The following is a 23,332-nucleotide window of genomic DNA, read 5'->3' as shown; positions in this document are numbered from 1 at the left end:
GTTCCTCTTCAGCTGGCTCGTGGCAATGAGAAAAGGGCAGCCAAATGTGTAAGTCTCTTGCTGTCAGTATTCAGCCTTTCCGTCCACAAATCAGCTATGCCTCCTTGTGGCAGCACATAGAAACAAGGTCCCCTGTAGATCCAGGTTAAAGCTTCAGAGAAACTCAGAGAATGTGAACATGCCCTGGCATTCATGAGCCAATCTCCCAGCTATGGGGGAATAGCTCCACTATCTTGTAGTTATCTTGGGAATGGTGAAGGCTAAGGTATTAAACCCTGACAAAAAAACTCTGGAGTGAAACCCAAAGACAGATTGATGTCTCAATATGTAATGTTTCTGGCACATACTGCAACTGAGGTTGTGCCAAACACTGTGCTTTGCATTCCTTTGGATTCAACTGGAGAGGTTCTGAAGGGATCCTGAATAGCCAGGGATGCCATAAACCTGAAGAGGACACCTGTTTCATTGCAGAATGCCAGCAAACATGGAATATAGCAATTGAGAGCATACAGCCCTGTTTAATTGGCAGAGAACGAGTGCTATGGGCTGTTTCCAACAGTGGGAGAGCCTGTGTTCTACTCACTAGCCAATGCCTACCAGAAGTTCAGCAAACCCCACTCGTAAAGGTACTGACCCACCACAATCCATCTGCTTCAATGACTGTTTGGAGTTTACAGTCTCTGTTCAACTAGTGGATGGAACCAGTCGCGCCAGGCAAAAAGCAAAAGATGATTATAAAGCTGGAATGTCAGGATCACATAGAAACATACAAGATCGGCCAAAATAACCTCTTGTGCCTTCGAGCCTGCTCTGCCATTCATTACAATAATGGCTGATCATCCAACTCAACAGCCTAATCCTGCTTTTTCCCCATAACTTTTGATCCCATTTGCCCAAAGTGCTATATCCAGCTGCCTCTTGAGTACATTCAATATTTTGGCATCAACTACTTCCTGTGGTAATGAGTTCCATTGGCTCACCACCGTTTCGGTGAAGAAATGTCTCCTCACTTCCATCCTAAATGATCTACTCTGAATCCTCAGACTGTGACCAATGGTTCTGGACTCCCCCACCATTGGAAATATCCTCCCTGCATCTAGCCTGTCTAGTCCTGTTAAAATTTTATAAGTCTCTGATCCCCCATCATTCTTCTGAATTACAGTGAAAACAATCCTAACCAAGTCAATCTCTCCTCATACGTCAGTCCTGCCATCCTCAGAATCAGCCTGGCAAACCTTCGTTGTGTTCCCCCAAGAGCAAGAACATCCTTCCTCAGAAAAGGAGACCAAAATTCCACGTGTACATGGGATTGCTGATCAATAATGCATGCAAGATAAATGTGACTGACATGGAACTTGAGAGGCTGAATGTGACACTGCATCCCTACAAGAGACCAGGCTATTCCAGAGTGGATAAATGGAATAAAAATATTACATGCTCATCTGGCAGGGGAAGAATTGAGAGGAAATGCATGAGCAAGTTGTGGAACTGCTTTGAGGAATTTATTACTGTTAGAATTGCTGTAAAGAACTCATTACTCAGCTCTGGCAAAGGGTCAACCATTCTCAAAATGTTGGCTCTATTCGCGTTCCACAGACGCTGTTTTTGTTTCAGATTCCAGCATCCACGCTATTTTGCCTTTATCATTACTTTTGACAATGGAACCAACTACAGAAGGTTAGAACTTGTTTTCTACGTCCATCTCTCAACGTGGTATACATGGATTTTAGTAAGGCGTTCGATAAGGTTCACCATGGTAGGCTTCTGCAGAAAATGCAGATGTATGGGATTGTGGGTAATCTAGGAAGTTGGATCAGGAATTGGCTATCAGATAGGAGACAGAGGGTGGTGGTGGATGGTAAATATTCATCATGGAGTGCAGTTACGAGTGGTGTGCCTCAGGGATCTGTTTTGGGGCCACTGTTGTTTGTAATTTTTATTAATGATCTGGATGAGGGTATAGTTGGGTGGATTAGTAAATTTGCTGATGACACCAAAGTTGGAGGTGTGGTAGATTGTGAGGAAGGGTGTCATAGTCTGCAGGGAGACTTAGATAGGTTGCAGAGCTGGGCCGAGAGGTGGCGGATGGAATTTAATGCGGAGAAGTGTGAGGTAATTCACTTTGGTAGGAGCAACAGATGTGTCGAGTATAGGGCTAACGGGAGGACTTTGAATAGTGTGGATGAACAGAGGGATCTAGGTGTGTGTGTACATAGATCCCTGAAAGTTGGGAATCAAGTAGATAAGGTTGTCAAGAAGGCATACGGTGTCTTGGCGTTTATTGGTAGGGGGATTGAATTTAGGAGTCGCAGCGTCATGTTGCAACTGTACACTACTCTAGTGCGGCCGCACTTGGAGTACTGTGTGCAGTTCTGGTCCCCGCATTACAAGAAGGATGTGGAGGCGTTGGAGAGGGTGCAGAGGAGGTTTACTAGGATGTTGCCTGGTATGGTGGGGAGGTCCTATGAGGAGAGACTGAGGGATCTAGGGTTGTTTTCGTTGGGAAGAAGGCGGCTAAGAGGGGATCTTATTGAAACATATAAGATGATTAGGGGTTTAGATAGGGTGGATAGTGATAGCCTTTTTCCTCGGATGGAGAAAGCTAGCACGAGGGGGCATGACTTTAAATTAAGGGGGGGTAGCTACAGGACGGATGTCAGGGGTAGGTTCTTTACCCAGCGGGTGGTGAGGGATTGGAATGCCCTGCCTGCTGCAGTTGTAGATGCGTCTAGTTTGGGGGCGTTTAAGAGATCTCTGGATAGGTTTATGGACGAAAAGGGATTGGTATAGGCTAGTGGGTCATTGTTTTTGTAACTGGTCGGCGCAACATCGTGGGCCGAAGGGCCTGTTCTGCGCTGTAATGTTCTATGTTCTATGTTCTATGTTCAAGCAGGGACAGTTAATTATATGAGTATCTATGCTGCAACACTATGCTCGTATCACCATTTCTATGAAAAGCAAAACTCCTGAATCAGGAGTGTGATTTTCAGAAAAAGCCACCTGGTTTACTAATGTTCTTTAGGAAATCTGTAATCTTTACCTGGTCTGGCCTGCATGTGACTCCAGAGCCACTGCAATATGGCATCAGTGAGCAATGCCCATGTCCCATGAATGAATAAAAAACAAACAAATGCTGCCCTTGTATCAACTTTAGCCATACTGCCTACTTAAATGAAGACCTACACTTTTAAGATTTGACTTAACAGGTGCCCTCTGGCACTCCCACACAGTCAAGTAAATGGAACATACTTCAACGCACCATAGAAAATATCGCACTCTCAACACATAGGGAGCAAGAGTGGAAAATGCTGACTGATGGGTTAAAAATCGCTGTGATAAAACCCAAAATTGAAGCCAAGGGATCTGCTCTCAATGCCTACAAAAGAGATCCATGTGAGAAGACTGAAATGCCGAAAAGAGATTTTATAAAATCATGAGGGACATAGATAAGGTGAATAGCCAAGGTCTTTTCCTCAGGGTAAGAGAGTCTAAAACTAGGGCAGCACTAACTGAGTCACTAGCACAGCCGCCCCACTGCTCCAGGGACCTGGCTTGGGTCACTGTCTGTATGGAGTTTGTACGTTTTCCATGTCTGTGTGGGTTTCCTCCCGCAGAGCAAAAACACGTGGGTTAGGTTGATTGGCCATGCTTAGTGTCCCAGGATGTGTAGGTTTGAGGGATTAGCTGGGTAAATATGAGAGGTTGTGGGGATAGGGCCAGGGGTGGGATTATTGTCGGTGCAGACTCAACGGGCTGAATGGCCTCCTTCTGCACTGTGGGGTTTGAGGAGAAAGATTTAAAAAGGGACCTGAGGGGCAACTTTATATGGGATGAGCTTCCAGAGGAGGTGGTAGAGGTGGGTACAATTACAAGGTTTAGAGGGATACGGGCAAATGGGACTAGTTCAGTTTAGGAAATCGAACGAGTTGGGCCTAATGGCCTGTTTCCATGCTGTATATTTCTATGACTCTATGAATGCACTACGAGCAATTTAAGCACAACAGACTGATTGGTGATGCACTAGTCCAAGGACTAACAGTTACAACTTTGTCAGGACATCTGGATATTCTTCCAAACAAGGAATATTAGGGCATGTATAAAAGGATTAAAAAGATGAGTAAACAAATAAAACAACTCCGGTGAAAGCAAAAGCAAATGAGCTCATTGTTGACTGCAATAGGGCTGAGTGGAATACGACCTTGAGCTCGAGGAAGAACGCGTTGTGTTTACTTCCACATCAAGAGACACATTGCTGGTGACTGTCGAATATACATATGTGAAGCTGATGAAGACTTGAGATACTGTTTTCTTTAATCTTTGGTGAACAATTTAGTTACGTAAAAAGACACCTTCTATACATGACCTAAAGACATATGACAGCAACAAAGTAGTATCTGCACAAACTTCTTGGTCTTTACTGGAGTAGGCCCTTCCAAGAACAAGGATGACAGCAACAGATGCAGCAATTATTGAGGCATCTTGCTGGGGAGCACTGTGGGAAAAGTATTTGCCCATGTTGCTCTCAGACTGCAGATCTTGAACGCCTCTGCCTGGAATCCAAGTTTGCTTTCACAACTGGAAGATCCAGAATTGACACCACCACCTCAGTCCAACAGCTGCAAGAGAACTGCCATGAATAAAAGAGACCACGATATACTGCCTTAATCAATCTCACCATGGCATCTGACCATTTAAGTTACTTGAGTAAATTGGCTGCTTGTTAAAGCTGCTCAATGCGATCTCCTCTTTCCATGACAACATGATGGGTAAAGTCAGCTATGACAAGATAACATTGATCAACAGGGTTGTGGTACTGACACTCTTTAGCATATACTTCTCTTTGTTGCTGTCATATGCCTTTAAGTCACGGATGGAAGGTGTCTTTTTACATAACTAAACTGATTGAAAGCTATTTAGCCTTGTTCACTCAAGATTGAAGAAAACTGTAATTCAAATCCTCATCAGCTCTATAGTGATGATGCCCCACCAACTTTCCCAAACTGAGGAGCACCTACAGCAGAAGTGGATTGAGTTTAGTTTGATGACCAGACTCAGGAACACAAATGTCAGTGTTCAAGATGTTTCCATACCACTATACATCAGCACCGATAATCTGACAGTGCAGAATGTTGATAGTTTCACATATCTACATAGATTTCTGGTGGTTGTACAGTCACTTGATGCAGAAATAAACACACCCATCATAAAAGCTGCAGCTGTCATGTCCAAGCTGAATAGGGGAGGGTGAAACAGCAGCAACCTGATTGAGAACAACAATCTCTCACGCCTGTATCCTCAGCACATTCCACTAAATTATGAGACCTGGGTAACATACGTTCGGCAGGTGAAAAGGCTGAATAGTTTACATCTTTGCTGACTCAGATGTATTTGTGACATCTTTTGGCGGGACCATGTCACCAACACAAGAGGTTCTGCAGTATGCAAATTCCATCTGCATACATCCATTCCAAGGCAACAATGTCTGCGCTGGCTCAACCATACTCACCAGGTGGCTGACTGAAGATTGGAGGGTAGCAAATGTTGTGCCTCTGTTTAAGGGGGACTGCAGAGAAAAGCCTGGAAACTACAAGCCAGTGAGCCTAACGTCTGTAGTGGCTAAGTTATTAGAAGGTATTTTGAGAGACAGGATCTACAGGCATTTAGAGAGGCCAGGACTAATTAGGGACAGTCAGCATGGCCTTGTGAGTGGAAAATTATATCTCATGAATTTGATAGAGTTTTTTTGAAGGGTTAACTAAAAAGGTAGATGAGGGAGTGCAGTCGACATCGTATACATGGACTTCAGCAAGGCCTTTGACAAGATACCACATGGTAGGTTGCACAAGGTTAAATCGCACAGGATCCAGGGTGAGGTAGCCAATTGGATACAAAATTAGCTTGATGACAGAAGGCAGAGGGTGGTTGTAGAGGGTTGTTTTTCAAACTGAGGACCTGTGACCAGCAGTATGTCTCAGTATGATCAATGCTGGATCCACTGTTATTTGTTATTTATATTAATGATTTGGACGGGATTTTAGGAGGCATCGTTAGTAAATTTGCAGATGACACCAAGACTGACAGCATAGTGAATAGCGAAGACAGTTATCTCGGATTACAATAGGATCGCAATCAATTGAGCCAGTAAACCAATGACTGGCAGATGGACTTAAATTAAATGTGGGGTGATGCACTTTGGTAGATCAAATCGGGGCAGGACCAAGTCAGTTAATGGCAGGGCATTGGGGAATATTACAGAACAAAGATTGAGGAATACAAGTTCATAGCTCCTTGAAAGTGGAGTCACAGATGAACAGAATGTTGAAGGCGGCACCTAGCATGCTTGGTTTCATTGGTCAAAACATTGAATACAGAAGGTGGGACGTCTTGATGAAGTTGTACAAGACATTAGTAAGGCCACACTTGGAATACTGTGCAGTTCTGGTCACCCTATTATAGAAAGGGCATCATTAAACTAGGAATAGTGCAGAAAAGATTTACTAGGATGTTACTGGGACTTGATGGTTTAAGTTATAAGGCTGGATATTTTATTTGCTGGGGCATAGGAGGCTTAGGGGGTAAACTTACAGAGGTCTATAAAATAGTGATAAGGTAGATAGTCAACATCTTTTCCTAAAGGTAGGGGAGTCTAAAATTAGAGGACATAGGTTTAAGTGAAAGGGGAGAGATACAAAAGGTTCCAGAGGGGCAATTTCTTCCACTCAGAAGGTGGAGTGTTTGGAACGAGCTGTCAGAGGCAGTAGTAGAGACAAGTACAATCCTGTCTTTTAAAAAGCATAGGACAGTTACTTGAGTAAGATGGATATAGAGGGATATGGGCCAAATACAGGCAATTAGGACTAGTTTAGTCGTAAAATCTGGGTGGCATGGACAAGTTGGGCCAAAGGGCTTGTTTCCATGCTGTAAACCTCTATGACTCTATGATAGCCATATACTCAAAGCTTCTCTGTTCAGCAAATTGCCCACTGGATTACAACCTCCTGGATGCCCAAAACTCCACTACATCTCTGCAAGCGAGAAATGAAGATGGTGGATAATGACACCAACAACAGAGCGATAGTTATTGATGGCTGTGACCTCTGGAGTTGGACTATTTGGAGAGACATTGGAAGAGGCAAACAGACATGAGCTCAGCTTTAGAGAGCCAGTAAAAGTAGAGGCCAGCCTTCTCTGCATCAAATATGGCAGTGAGTGCCAAACCAAAGTGGGATGCCTGGGCCACATTTGGTGATTCTTAAGAAAGAATTGACCACCGTGGCACAAACCATCATCTTACAGAGAAAAATAGAAAATAGGAGTAGGTCAGCTCGCCCTTTAAGCCTGCTCTGTCTTTCATTAAGATCATGGCTGATCAATTCAATGTCCTCAGCCCACCTGCTCCGCACATCTCTTTAGCCCTAAGAGATATATTCTATTTTCTTCCTGAAAGCACACATTTTGGCCTCAACTGCTTTCAGTGGTCGTGAATTCCACAGGTTCAGCACTCTCTGGATGAAGAAATTTATCCTCACCTCAGTCCTAAAAGGCTTACCCCTTATCCTTAAACTATGACCCCTAGTCCTGGACTCCCCGAACATTGGGAGCATTATTGCTTAATCTACCCTATCTAACCCTGTTAGAATTTTCAAATGTTCCTGTCAGATTCCCTCTCATTCTTCTAAACTCCAGCGAATATAATGCTAACCAATTTAGTCTCTCCTCATATGAGGGAATTGCCATCCCAGGAGTCAGCCTGGTAAACCTTTGCTGCACTTCCTCTATAGCAGGCACATCCTTCCTTAGATAAGGACACAAAAACAGCACGCAACACTCCAAGTATGGCCTCACCAACACCCTATACAATTGCAGTAAAACACTCCTATTCCTATTCTCAAATCCTCTTGCTATGAAGGCCAACATACCATTTGTCTACTTCATTGCCTGCTGTATCTGCACACTTTCAGCAACTGATGCACAACAACACTAAGGTTTCGCTGAGATACATCTCTCTCAATTTATACCTATTCAAATAATCTGTCTTCCTAACATTGCTACCAAAGTGGATAACCTCACGTTTTTATAAAAGCCCACTAACACCTCTACTTTCTCAGGGGGCTATGGGTCTCTCCAACTTCTACAATTGCACCATAAAGAGCATCCTTTCTAGATGTATCACAGCTTGATATGGCTCCTGCTCTGACCAAGACCACAAGAAACTGCAAAGGGTTGCGAACGAACCCAGATCATCCTGCTCCCTAGGAAAACAGCCATTATTAAGGATCCCACATAATCCAGACATACCCTCTTCCACCTTCTTCCATTGGGAAAAAGATACAAAATTCTGAGGTCACATATCAACCTACTCATGAACAACTTCTTCCCTGCTGCCATCAGATTTTTGAATGGAATGGATTATATTAAATTGATCTTTCTTTACATCCTAGCTATAACTGTAATGCTACATTCTGTAACCTTTCCTTCTCTATGAACGGTATGCTTTGTTTGTACAGCATGCAAGTAATACTTTCCACTGTATATCAATACATGCGACAATAAGAAGTCAAATTTATCCACATTATACCGCATCTGCCATGCAGATACCCACACATTCAGTCTGTACAAATTACACTGAAGCATTTCTCCAACCTTCTCACAGCTCACTCTTCCACCCAACTTTGTATTATCTACAAATCTGGAGATGATGCATTCAGTTCCCTCTTCCAAATCATTAATATATAACGTGACTAGTTGGGGTCCTAGCACAGATCCCTGGGGTACCCCATTAGTCACTGTCTGCCAAACAGAAAAAGGTCTATTTACATCAACTCCTTGTTTCCTATCTATTAGCCAGCTTTTTATCCATTTCAAGACATTACTTGCAATCCCATGCACTTTAATTTTATTTTGTAGTCTGCTAAGTGAAACCTCGTTGAAAGCCTTCTGAAAGTCTAAGTTACGATGCAGAAGGCTGTCTTACTAATACATGGAGGTTAACATTCAATACTGATTAGTATTGATGTGACAAAAATTTGTCTATGGGAAATTAGCTATACAAGATGGCACTTAATACAGAAATACTGCTGGTTCTCAGCTGAGAATTTAGATGTCTATTGAGATTCCATTACTTTCCATCATTTAACTAAGTCCTGCCTAAATTACTTTCCTAAATAAAAAAAAGAAAACAATTCCTTGCCAATGACAAGTGGTTAGCACTGCTGCCTCACAGAATTAGGGACCCGGGTTCAATTCTGACCCCCAATTCTGGTCTGTGTGGAGTTTGCAATGTCCTCCATGTCTGTGTGGGTTTCCTCCAGGTGCTCCAGTTTCCTCCCACACAGACAAAAGCTGTGCCAGTTAGGTGGATTGGCCATGCTAAATTGTCCCTAATGTGTAGGACATTAAGTGGATTAGTTATGATGGGTATGCTGTGATGCGGGGATGGGGCAGGGGATTGGACCTGGGCGGGATGCTCTTTGGAGAGTCAGTGCAGATTTGATGGGCCAAATGATCTCCTTGTGCACTGTCGGGATTCTATGATTCCTTTTGTAACAGATCACTAGAGTTTCTCACTTGTTTCATGGCAGGAGAATACTTAAAAATCATGGAAGATCATGGAAATGCTGCATGATGAGTCATTTTCACAAAAGTGCGTGAAAATGAGAATTTCAGGACCTCTAAATTATGATTTCTTGGGAGAGAGCATTACAATACTGTTTCCACCAACTTTTAACTCTTAGTGTGTAGTAACATTTTATTGCCCTTCATCATCTCAAATGCCCAGCTAAGGATTTAACTTAATGTAGGAAACAATGGGTACAAATGTGCAGTTCAACTTTTGGCAGACAGATCATTTCTAAATCAATGCATTGCTGCACTGACCAACTTTGGTGCAAAAGTTCTGATAAACTTACAAACTTCTTTACCAATTAGATGTTTTCTATGAATGCCTACCTTCTGCACTTCTTCGTTTTTCTTTCACATGTTCCTGGGCTGCACGTATAATTTGTTCGACAACTTCAATTACAGCCAGTTGGATTAATGGGGACTCGCGTGTCAGTATTAATCGATGCAGTACATTCAGCAATTCCACTCCCAGCTCCTGCAATGAGAAAAAAAATGGAATTCATACTGATGTCAGTTGTCGAAATAGCGAAGTAGACAATAAAAAAAACACTCTACTCCCCTAAACTTTTCTGATTTTGCTGAAAGGCCAGCATGAATCAAATGCAATCCCAATGCGATAAAAGATACTTTGGACAGACGTTCAAGCTATAAACCTAATGATGTAAAATGAAATAAAATTTTACACTTCAGAATGCATAGTAGATGCAGCGAAGATGCTAAAGCATTCAATTGACCTAGGGTTTATTTTCTACAAATAAATACATAAAATGAAGTGTTATCATTTGATGTCAAGAAATCTGTTTCCATTTCAAAAGAACTTTACTCCTGGAGAAAATAAATCACAGAAGCCTCTGCGCTTAATTGATTTTTGTTTAGGTTGGCTACTTAATGGATGATGATGGTACTTGGCTTCTGGATTTTAAATCAATTGTCCAAACCATTTTTCATTTCTTCCCTTTTACTTCCTTTCATAAAGGCAATGATACAAACTTGATTGCCTTTCCGCATGAACTATCATTTGTTATCTACCTGGAAGATAACAAAGTCTAATTGTCAGCTATACAATAGTTTGGAAGTCATGTGCAGGCTGGAGAGAAATTGGATTCTGATCCAGTTGTCAACAGGTGCACTTTAAAAGAAAATCATTGCGACAACCACGTCCCAATTTAACTCCATTCCCAAGTCTGCAGACCCTGGAGTCAACAATACTATCTTTGGTCTAAATCAATTAGTTGTGTGTTAATCAACACATCAAATCCTTTCCAAGTCTTAGACTCAAAAACACATCAATGGCTTAATTATCTGGACCCACATAGGGACTTCTTTTGTGGTGAAGGTGAACTTGGGTAAATCAAAATACTAAACATAAACTATTGTTTTTATCTGCATGCTGATTCTAAATCAAACATATATCACAGTAAAAAAAAAGTTTAGAAAATAGTTGAATCTACTCTAGGTCAAAAAAATGAAGCAGCAAGATAAAGATTAATTTTACTGCTGAGGGAAATATCAACTCAATAAGGTTTAATATGTGCAAAGCTAGGAATATACAGAATTCTATTTTTGTATCCAGAATTTGACTGTCAGAGTATGTAAAACAATAAATTTCCCAGTAGGCACTGTAGGTAACTGCAACACATGCAGTGCTACTTAGCCAAACTGCTTTGAGAGGTCTCAGATCTAGATTATTCAATCTGTACCTGAGAGCACTACAATTGATCACAATCTCCAAAGGAAAAAGAGAGACAACTCCTTCTATGGTTGTCATTCTTGATCAAGATCCAGTTATCGAAGTTAATGTTTTCCAAATTTTTTTCCCCAACATTCCACTTTTACCAAATGGCTATCAATAGCGATCCACACCACATTCAATTACAACTGGTCTCTGGCCTCCCTTTTTCGTGAATTGGAGCCAAGTGCACCCATTTGCATGTTGACTTGTTCATTCATGCTTCATGTGGTAATACACAGTACTGCAGCGAGAATTTACCCAGAGTGAAAATGAAAAAAGATCAGGCGAACTTTGGGGATCATTTTTGATGACTCATTTTTTAAACAGCCCGTGACCCACCTGCAGCTTGTGACCCCCCACTTCAAAAAACACTGTTCTGTGGACATGTGGATGTTGGCAAGATGGGTTCAGCTACGATAATTCCATGATTAAATGTTCATTAATAATTTTCATGTATGAAGACTACCACTTGGATAAAGTACTGCAACAAGATAGCAGCGACAGAGGAAAATTTTATACAACAGAACATCATGTCCGAATCAAATATATTATTTCAGTTTAAAATTATATTTTAGTTCAATTGGTAAACCAGATTTCTTTGCTTTCTAACATTCTATTGTAAAGGAGGAATAAGAATTTATAAGGATAACAAAATATGTATCAAATTGTTCCTATATACATATGCGAAGATAGAATGCATCCAATATGACTTTAAAAGCAGCATGAAATAAAGCATTTGAAGCAGATATCTTTCATTTGTCATAGCTCTCCAGTACATTGTCAAGATTTTCATTTGAGCACATGGAGAAAATAGGTTAGTGGACCCATCTGTACCATTATAACAGAGTTCAAATTGCTAAGAAATTTTCTGTGTTTTCAACAGGCACAATTGAAAGTAATTATCTTCCTTTCTAGCCCAGCATGCCAAGACCAACTCTAGAAATCAAATCAAAGTTCTGCCAGAAAGTGAACTCTTGATTCTCACAGGCTATATGGCTCACTGTCACCAAAGGGAGGGGAAAGATAGTTAACTTATTTAAATCAAATAGAAAATTACAAACAGACTCAATCATGTAACAGGTTCATTCTGTTTCAAATAAAAAGGAAATGTGAAAGTAACCAAAGATTTCATAGAATTTATTTCTCAGCAATACCTGATCACTTCCGACTTTACAACGTGGCCAAACAACATCCAGCAGTGACTGCAGGGCATGTAAACAGGCTACGATGCTTTCCATTGGTGCATCAGGTCGTGGTGAGCACAGAAACTCAACGCTGATTCCTGTAATTAAAGCAGCGCAAAAGCACATAATATTTTCCTCAACTCCTTAACGGAACCTTGTTGGTTTTACCTATTTGATTGCAGAAACCAATTAGTTCATTTAAAAATAAATTCGTTGCTTTAATTTAAACTAATGAGAACAAAATACAGAATTCAGTTTTATTATTAAACATATTCAACATGCACAACTGCTCAAATACATCTTTCTCAGCTGAATTACCACACAATCCCAAATATTATAAAAGGGAACAACTGCACTTTGCTGCCTCTCCATTTCTTTTGTCCTTTCCACTTTCTGACTCAAAGCAATGTGGAATCATTTTGTGCTGCTTTCCTCACACTCATTAATAAAATGGGACACAGGAGTTTGTCTCCTCCCTTTTATCAATTTTATTCCCATCTTTCCCTCTGCTTGGCATCTGCTGCACACAAACCGCCTATTATTTAATAATTTTACTTAATTCCATGGGGAGGAATTACGCATTTAAAATTAGCTTAGGAACACATCAAGGCTCAGCAGATTTAAACAGTGGGAAATAGAATTGTACATACCAGCAAGATGTACTGGCCTTCATTAATCGAGGGATTGAGTTTAAGAGTCAGGAGGTAATGCTGCAACTTTATAAGACCCTTGTCAAACCCCACCTGCGCGCAATTCTGGTCGCCTCACCACAGGGAGGATGTGGAGGCTATTGACAGGGTGCAGAGGAGGTTTACAAGGATGTTGCCTGGATTGGGAGGCTGTAGAGCTGTAGTGTTCTATGTTCTATCTCAGTTTTCAAATGAGTTAACTGGCCTGGGAAGATACGACATTGGCCTCACACCATTTGCTCGAAGAAAATCAGCCATGGTTGCCACTTCTGATTTCTAGTGGTTTCTGCCAGAAGTCTGCATCATGCAAGGGTAATGTCAACATTTCACTCCTTACCACCCACCCTTAATTAAGTAACCTGTTGAAACTCATTGTGAAAAAGTCAAAGATAAATAATGGCTGTTTGGGTCAGTGGAGTGTGCCCATTGACCCTAACCCACCAAACTACACCAAATCTGACCAAAAAAATGGAAGTATTGCAAGTGAATTTTATGAATATGACTGAACATTAGAAATTTGAGAAGACAACATTTTGTTTCCCAAAACAACAATTGCACTTTTCTCTCTACATAAATGATAAACAAAGAGGGGGCTTGAAGTTTTTGACAACTTTCAGTTCTAATATATATCTGTTTAGTATCTGGCCATCCATTTGCTCTGATGCATCCACAGCTGCTCATTTGTTCAACCTCTTCCTTACTTCAACTTTCATCTGCAAGAGTATTCACCCAACCTTCTATCCCCTCTAGTTAAGACGACAGAATTGCTTTCCCAGGTTAGAGGTGCACATACTTGAGAATACTTTGTGCATAATTGGTTTATTGATACATGGACAGTTCTAACTTGACCACCAGAATTCCCTCAAGGGCCTCTGATATGTTCTGCTAAAAATGCCCACTATATCTTGTGCCCCCTCGGATGCTCCTTCTGCTTGAATTTCAAGAAACAAGTGGAAGGTGTGAAGGATTTATTTGTCAAAGTACCAATCATCATTCAATTGCTTCCCATTTCCCTTTCCTGCTGTACCAAACCTCATTATCTAGTCTTCCACAGAGTAATCATGGATCCAGGTCTCTCTCTCATCTTTTTTCCAAAAAAAAAATCTTGTCCAGTACTACCTCCTGCTCTCCATTTCCAATAAACTCTGGACAACATTCCTTCTGGCATTATGTCCTTGAAAAGTACCAGTTTCTCCAAACCGTTTGGTCCATTTCCTGCCCAACCACAAATCTCACCAATTTTTAAAATTCATTCAAGAAATGTGGGTATCACTGAGAAAACCAGCACTTATTTGCTGTCAAGCTCGCGGTAAACTGCAGTGAAGATAGACTAACAGTGCTGTCAGGTAGGGAAATTCCTCATTTGGGCCCAGTTTTTTTTTTATTCATTAGTGTGGCGCTGGCTCGCCAGCCTCAATTGCCCATCCCTAGTTGCCCTTGGAGAGCAGTTAAGAGTCAACCACGTTGCTGTAGATCTGGAGTCACATGTCGGCTTGACCAGGTAAGGATGGCAGATTTCCTTCCCTAACAGGACATTAGTGAACCAGATGCATTTTTCTCCCCACAATCGACAATGGTTTCATGGTAATCAGTAGATTGTTAATTCCAGATTTTTTTTTATTGAATTCAAATTCCACCATCTGTTGTGGGATTCAAACCTGGATCCTCAGAACGTTATCTGAGTTTCTGGATTGATAGTCTAGCAATAATCCCATTAGGCCGTCGCCTCCCCAGTGACATTGAAAAAAGTTATATCTTTCCAGTCACGGTTATAACTTTGAGGGGAACTTGCAAATAGTTCTATTTACATGCACTTATTATCCACGTTCTTCTAGGTGGCACAAGCTTGGGTTTGGGAGATGGGGTGTTGAAGAAGCCTTGGTGAGTTAAATAAGCCTTGGTGAGTTGCTGCTGGCATCTTGTGGATAGCATACAATGTAGACACTGTGTGCTTTTAAGACAGTGGGTGGGGTGCCAATCAAGCAGGTGCTTCAGTCTGGATGATGTCAATCTTGTTCAGTGTTGTTGGAACTACACTCATCCAGGCAAATGAAGAGTACTTAGTCACACTCCTGATTTTTGTCATGTACAATGGTGGCCAAGCTTCAGGGACTCAGAATTCCCAGCCTATGACCTGCTTTTGCAGTCACAGTACTTACATGGCTGATCCAGATAATTAATTGGTGATGGTGGAATTGACAATGGAAATACCATTAAATGTTAAGGGATGATGGTTCGGTCTCTTGTGAAGGTATTTGTTTAGTACTTGTATGGCATGAATGTTACTTACGATGTGGAAATGCCAGTGCTGGACTGGTGTAAACACACTGAGTCTCACAACACCAGGTTAATGTCCAAAAGATTCATTTGGTAGCAAAAGCTACTAGCTTTTGGAGCACTTGCTGCCCCTTCGTCAGATGAGTTGGAGTTCTATTCACAAACAGGGCATATAAAGACACAAACTCAATTTACAAAATAACGATTGGAATGCGAGTCTTTACAGGTAATCAAGTCTTAGAGGTACAGACAACGTGAATGGAGAGAGCATTAAGCACACGTCAAAGAGACGTGTGTTGTCTCCAGACAGGACAGTTAGTGAGATTTTGCAAGTCCAGGCAAGTTGTGGGGCTTACAGATAGTGTGACCTGAACCCAAGATCCTGGTAGAGGCCGTCCTCATGTGTGTGGAGCTTTACTATTGGTCTCTGCTCAGCGGCTCTGCACTGTCATGTGTCGTGAAGGCTGCCTTACAGAATGCTGACCTGTAGATCAGAGGCCGAATGCTCGTGACCACTGAAGTTTCCTCAACAAGAAGGGAACACTCTTGCCTGGTGATTGTCGAGCAGCATTCATTCATCTGTTGTCGTAGCATCTGCATGGTCTCCCCAATGTACCATGACTCGGGACATCATTTCCTGCAGCACATCAGGTAGATAACGTTGGCCAAGTTGCAAGAGTATATACCATGTATCTGGTGAATGGTGTTCTCACGTGAGATGATGGCATCCGTGTCGATGATCTGGCACGTCTTGCAGAGATTGCTGTGGCAGGGTTGTGTGGTTCATGGTCACTGTTCTCCCGAAGGCTGGGTAATTTGCTGGACAATGGCCTGTTTAAGGTTGTGAGGTTGTTTAAAGGCAAGAAGTAGGGGTGTGGGGGTGGCCTTGGCAAGATGTTTGTCTTCAGCAATGAGTTGCTGAAGGCTCCGGAGAAGATGTTGTAGCTTCTCCACTCCAGGGAAGTACTGGACAATGAAGGGTACTCTATCCACCATGTCCCGCGTTTGTCTTCTGAGGAGGTCCGTGCAGTTTTTCGCTGTGGCACGTTGGAACTGTTGATCGATGAGGCAAGCGCCATATCCTATTCTTATGAGAGCAACTTTCAGCGTCTGGGGGTGTCTGTTACAAACATCCTCATCTGAGCAGATCCTGTGTATAGAGGGTTTGTCCATAGGGGATGGCTTCTTTAATGTCTTTAGGATGAATGGTGGAGAAGCGGAGGATCATGAGGATGCACAGCGCAGCAACCGAAGAGGAAAGAGTCGAATTGGACTCCTCCGGAAGGCCGCTGCCCTTAACTTGACATGTATGCCCAAGACATCAGGAGGTGCATCAGCATCAGATTCATCAGCCGCACTCACAAGACAGCCCCGAACATCACCCAAGCACAATGCAACACCATCCAAACTCTCAAGACCAACTGCAACATTGTCATCAAACCAGCAGACAAAGGAGAGGCCACTGTCAGACTGAACAGAACAGATTACTGCAAAGAAGTGCACTGACAACTGAACAATGGGGAACACTACAAACAGTTACCCGCAGATCCAACCAAAGACCACACCCGTCAACTCAACAGTCTGATCAAAACCTTCAGAGCACCCTCTGTGCTCTCATCCCACGTACTCTCCATGTTGGGGATCTCTGAAGATAACGAGGCAAATACAACCGGCCGTCCCATCATATGGGGCAATGGGATCCTGTGTGAGAACCTCTCTGCTACATCCTGAAACCCATTGTACAAAGAATCCCCAGCTTTTGTCGTGACACTACGGACTTCCTTCAGAAACTCAGCACACATGGAGCAACTGAACCAGGAGCACTCCTCGTCACAACAGATGTCTTGGCACTCTACACTAGCATCTCCCACGACGATGGCATTGTCAACAACTGCCAGATTCCAGATGCAATTTTATAACTGATCTGCTTCATCCTGGACCACAATGTCTTCAACTTCAACAACCAGTTCTTCATCCAGGCACACGGAACAGCCATGGGGGCCAAATTCGCACCTCAATATGCCAACAAGACATCTTCACCGCACAGGACCTTCAAACAATGCTATATACTAAATACATTGATGACATTTTCTTCCTTTGGACTATGATGAACAATTACTGAAACAACTACATGATGACATCAAGTTCCATCCTACCATCAGATTCACCATGGACTACTCTCTGGAATCGGACGCATTCTTGGACACACGCATCTCCATTAAGGATGGCCACCTCAGCACTTCACTGTACCGCAAGCCCACAGATAACCTTACGATGCTCCACTTCTTCAGCTTCCACCCTAAACCCGTTAAAGAAGCCATCCCCTTCATAGAACATAGAACATTACAGCGCAGAACAGGCCCTTCGGCCCACGATGTTGCGCCGACCAGCTTTTAAAAAAAAACACTAACCCACTAATCTAAACCAATCCCATTTCGTCCATAAACCTATCCACAGATCTCTTAAACGCCCCCAAACTAGGCGCATTTACAACTGCAGCTGGCAGGGCATTCCAGTCCCTCACCACCCTCTGGGTAAAGAACCTACCCCTGACATCAGTCCTATAACTACCCCCCCTTAATTTAAAGCTGTGCCCCCTCGTGCTAGCTTTCTCCATCCTAGGAAAAAGGCTATCACTATCCACCCTGTCTAAACCTCTAATCATCTTATATGTTTCAATAAGGTCCCCTCTTAGCCGCCTTCTTTCCAGCGAAAACAACCCCAAATCTCTCAGTCTCTCCTCATAGGATCTCCCCTCCATACCAGGCAACATCCTGGTAAACCTCCTCTGCACCCTCTCCAAAGCCTCTACATCCTTCCTGTAATGTGGGGACCAGAACTGCACACAATACTCCAAGTGCGGCCGTACCAGAGTTGTGTACAGTTGCATCATGACGCTGCGACTCCTAAATTCAATCCCCCTACCAATAAACGCCAAGACACCGTATGCCTTCTTAACAACCTTATCTACTTGATTCCCAACTTTCAGGGATCTATGTACACATACACCTAGATCCCTCTGCTCCTCCACACTATTCAAAGTCCTCCCGTTAGCCCTATACTCAACACATCTGTTATTCCTACCGAAATGAATTACCTCACACTTCTCCACATTAAACTCCATCCGCCACCTCGCGGCCCAGCTCTGCAACCTTTCTAAGTCACCCTGCAAACTATGACACCCTTCCTCACAATCTACCACACCTCCGACTTTGGTGTCATCAGCAAACTTACTAATCCACCCAACTATACCCTCATCCAAATCATTAATAAAAATTACAAACAGCAGTGGCCCCAAAACAGATCCCTGAGGCACACCACTCATAACCGAACTCCATGACAAATATTTACCATCAACCACCACCCTCTGTCTCCTATCTGCTAGCCAATTCCTGATCCAATTACCTAGATCACCCCCAATCCCATACATCTGCATTTTCTGCAGAAGCCTACCATGGTGAACCTTATCAAACGCCTTACTAAAATCCATATACACCACGTCAACTGCCTTACCCCTATCCACCTCTTTGGTCACTTTCTCAAAGAACTCAATAAGGTTAGTAAGGCACGACCTACCCGCTACAAAACCATGCTGACTGTCTCTAATCAATTCATTACTCTCCAAATAACTATAAATCCTGTCTCTAATAATCCTTTCCAAAACCTTACCCACCACAGAAGTAAGACTCACCGGTCTATAATTCCCAGGGAAGTCTCTGCTCCCCTTCTTAAACAATGGGACAACATTTGCTGTCCTCCAATCTTCCGGTACTATACCAGAGACCAACGACGACCTGAAGATCAGAGCCAGAGGCTCTGCAATCACCTCTCTTGCCTGCCAGAGAATCCTAGGGTAAATCCCATCCGGACCAGGGGACTTATCTATTTTCAAACCTTCTAGAATATCCAGCACATCCCCCGTATCAACTGCAATACTATCTATTTTACACCCCTGCACCCCAGTGTCCTCCTCAGCTACATTCATGTCCCCTTGCGTGAACACCGAAGAGAAATATTGGTTCAACGCCTCTCCAATCTCCTCCGGTTCCACACACAACTTCCCTCTACTGTCTGTAACTGGCCCTAATCTTGCCCTAACCAACCTTCTGTTCTTGACATACCTGTAAAACGCCTTAGGGTTCTCCTTAATCCTATCAGCCAAAGTCATCTCATGTCCTCTTTTAGCCCTTCTTAACTCCCTCTTCAACTCCCTCCTAGCCAATCTAAAACTTTCTAATGCACTACCTGAGCCCTCAAGCCTCATCCGAACATAAGCCTCCTTTTTCTTCCTAACCAACGAATCAACTTTTTTAGTGCACCACGGTTCCCTGGGCCTACCAAATCCTCCTTGCCTGACAGGGACATACCTATCACAGACCCGCAGTAGCTGCTCCTTGAAAAATCTCCACATCTCGGACGTTCCTAGTCCCTGTAATCTCCTAGTCCAACCAATGCTTCCTAATTCTCTCCTAATAGCCTCATAATTACCCTTCCCCCAGCTGAAATTACTGACCCGAGGTTCATGCCTATCCCTTTCCATCACTAAGGTGAACGTAATCGAATTGTGGTCACTATCCCCAAAATGCACACCAACTTCCAAGTCTAGCACCTGGTCTGGCTCATTACCCAGCACCAAATCCAATATAGCCTCACCTCTAGTCGGCCTATCTACATACTGAGTCAAAAAACCTTCCTGCACACTTTGAACAAAAACTGACCCCTCTAACGAGCTAGAGCTATAGCAATTCCAATCAACATGAGTAAAGTTAAAGTCCCCCATAACAATTACCCTATTACTTTCACTCCTAACAAGGATCATCTCCGCAATCCTTTCCTCAACCTCTCTAGAACTTTTTGGAGGTCTATAAAAGACTCCCAACAGGGTGACCTCTCCTCTCCTATTTCTAATCTCCGCCCATACTACCTCAACAGACAAGTCCTCATCAAAGTTCCTCTCTGACACTGTGATACAGTCCTTGACCAATAATGCTACCCCACCCCCCCTTCTACCTCCTTCTCTACTCCAACTTCGGGCAAGCCTTCCGTATACACAGGATCTGCTCAAATGACGAGGATCGCAACAGACACTTCCAGACGCTGAAAGATGACCTCATAAGAATAGGATATGGCGCTCGACTCATCAATCGACAGTTCTGACGCGCCACAGTGAAAAACCACATCGACCTCCTCAAAACACCAACACGGGACACGGTGGACAGAGTACCCTTCGTTGTCCAGTACTTCCCTGAAGCGGAGAAGCTACCACATGTTCTCTGGAGCCTTTAGCAAGTCATTGATGAAGCCGAACATCTCACCAAAGCCATTCCCACACCCCCACTTCTTGCCTTCAAACAACTGCACAACCTCAAACAGACCATTGTCCACAGTAAACTCCCCAGCCTTCAGGAGAACAGTGACCACAACACCACACAACCCTGCCACAGCAACCTCTGCAAGACATGCCAGATCATCCACATGGATGCCATCATCTCACATGAGAACACCATCCACAAGGTACACGGTACATACTCTTGCAACTTGGCCAACGTTGTCTACCTGTTACGCTGCAGGAATGGATGTTCCAAGGCAAGGAACATTGGGGGAGCCTGTGAAGATGCTACGACAATGGATGAATGAACACCGCTCAACAATCACCAGGCAAAAGTGTTCTCTTCCTGTTACGAACACTTCAGTAGTCACGGGCATTCGGCTTCTGATCTTCGGATAAGTGTTCTCCAAGGCAGCCTTCACGACACACGACAGCGCAGAGTTGCTGAGCAGAGACTGATAGCAAAGTTCCGCAGACTCGAAGACAGCCTCAACTGGGATCTTGGGTTCACGTCACACTCTGTAACCACCACAACTTGCCTGGACTTGCAAAATCTCACTAACTGCCCTCTCTGGAGACAATACACATTTCTTCAACCTGTGCTTAACGTTCTCTCCATTCACATCGTCTGTACCTTTAAGAATTGATTACCTGTAAAGTCTCGCATTCCAATCATTATTTTGTAAATTGAATTTGTGTCTTTATATGCCTTGATTGTGAATAAAATTCCCACTCACCTGACGAAGCAGCAGCAAGCGCGCCGAAAGCTGGTGGCTTTTGCTACCAAATAAACCAGTTGGACTTTAACCTGGTGTTGAGAGACTTCTGACTATAAACGTTACTTGACATTTGAATTCAAGCCTGAATACTGTCCAGGTCTTACTGTGCATGGAGACACAGACTGCTTCATTTATCTGATGTACTGAATAATCCGTAATCATCAGCAAACTTCACTGATCCATAATGACTCCTGATTCCCAAATCACAGTTTTAAAATTCATATCCGGCCATCAAATTCCAGATTTCTGCTTTTTGCCATAACTTGTGCTTGTGAAATTTCTCAGAGAAAAATTCACAACAATTAGGTTTAAAGAAAAATCAGATTGTTTTGTTCGCTACAGTTAACAATTCATAACAACTTATAAGGTATACTTTTCAAAAAGGCCTGCAACACAAATCTGTCCAGAGGTACTGTGTCTACAGTTTTCTTTTTTAATGTAATGTGCACATACACAAATGAAACATATCCTTTAATTCTATTCATAGAGAAAAATATTCTACAACACACTAATTTATGTGCTTACTAAATAACCAACCTAGAATGAGATGAAATCTATCAGTGTTGACATCTTCTGGTGACATTACCACATTCGTCAAAGTAAATTCATGACCCAGCATCGTTGGGGTTACAGGTCTGGACAAACGAGAAGAGCCTTCATCTGGGTCAATTACTATGAAACCTGTGCTGTTCAGCCACAACGCTGTGGCATGTAGAATAGGAGCCCAAGAGCCAAAATAATGTGGCCTTGCACCCTCTATGGTCTCCGACGTATAAAATGCACCACCTAGCCAAAGATGAAACACATTCTGTATTAGCTGTATTACCAAAATGATAAAGCATTATTTCTGTCAGTAAACTGAATCAGTGATTTGAAACTGACTTGACCGTTAAAAGTCAGTTACTTTCAGATAAATCAATTATGTAACAAAACAGAATCATTAATTTGACTGCAGAACTTAACACCACTCACTTTATTTAGAACACATTAAACGCTACTGCTATATTTCCCCCTCCTGCCTTAAAAACTTTCTGTCCTCTTTCTGTCAGTTGCTTCTTGTTAACTTGCTCTTCCACAAATATTGAATTGACCCTTGTACCCAATCCAAATGGCTATTTATTCAAGTCAGCCTTGTCCAAGGAGGTGACAGCAGGCCTGAATCTTTCCTTTCTGGACATCTACAGATATACAGTTGCATTGCAAGGAAATAGAAGTCCTATTTTAATACCACTATTCACGAGCATTCATCCAATAATCCAGTCAACTAAATACAAATGGGATATTATGGTTTTAGGCAGAATTATTATTTACAAGTTTCTACAATCCTGAAATCACTACCGAACAGTATTATAAGGCAATTAATATGCAACAGGATTGGACAATTAAAAAAAGATCAAATTTTAACTACATTGTCTCTTTGCCGCATCAGAAGTGTTCTTAGCAATCCTCCAGAACCTCAGCCATGTAGCTATTCTTTAGATACATCATGCCAATGGCAGCATGTTATTTAACTGACAAGGGCGCACTAAATAAGTCTAATCTGTTCTCACCATAAAGCTTCTTATTTCCAACCGAAAAGACTTGACCCAAATCAAAGCCACTTCAACCCAGTGTGCTCAAGCCAATTAGTGTCCGATAATGCTGTCTCAGTTGAGATCAAGTAATTTAGCAGAAATTCAGAATCAGTGACTTTTATTCTTTCAGCTGTTTTTGACGGTTTA

At 42.6% G+C, this 23,332-nt stretch overlaps 1 protein-coding gene across 2 annotated transcripts in view; it reads right to left on the bottom strand.

Moving 5' to 3' along the window:
* heatr5a (HEAT repeat containing 5a) overlaps positions 1 to 23,332 on the bottom strand; it is a 169,328-nt gene that overhangs the window by 20,074 nt on the left and 125,922 nt on the right. For both annotated transcript variants that reach the window (XM_080202886.1, XM_080202887.1), the window contains 3 exons: positions 22,149 to 22,397; positions 12,508 to 12,635; positions 9,949 to 10,096 (listed from right to left, as the gene is read on the bottom strand). In XM_080202886.1, coding sequence (XP_080059012.1) covers positions 9,949 to 10,096; positions 12,508 to 12,635; positions 22,149 to 22,397 — 525 coding nt within the window. The remainder of the gene's footprint in view (positions 1 to 9,948; positions 10,097 to 12,507; positions 12,636 to 22,148; positions 22,398 to 23,332) is intronic.

Source organism: Carcharhinus amblyrhynchos, chromosome 14 (assembly GCF_965287045.1).
Source record: "Carcharhinus amblyrhynchos chromosome 14, sCarAmb.v2.hapA, whole genome shotgun sequence".
In the NCBI taxonomy this organism is placed as follows: Eukaryota; Metazoa; Chordata; class Chondrichthyes; order Carcharhiniformes; family Carcharhinidae; genus Carcharhinus; species Carcharhinus amblyrhynchos.
Note: the sequence above shows the minus strand (reverse complement) of the source record. Positions and strands in the feature narration are given on the sequence as shown.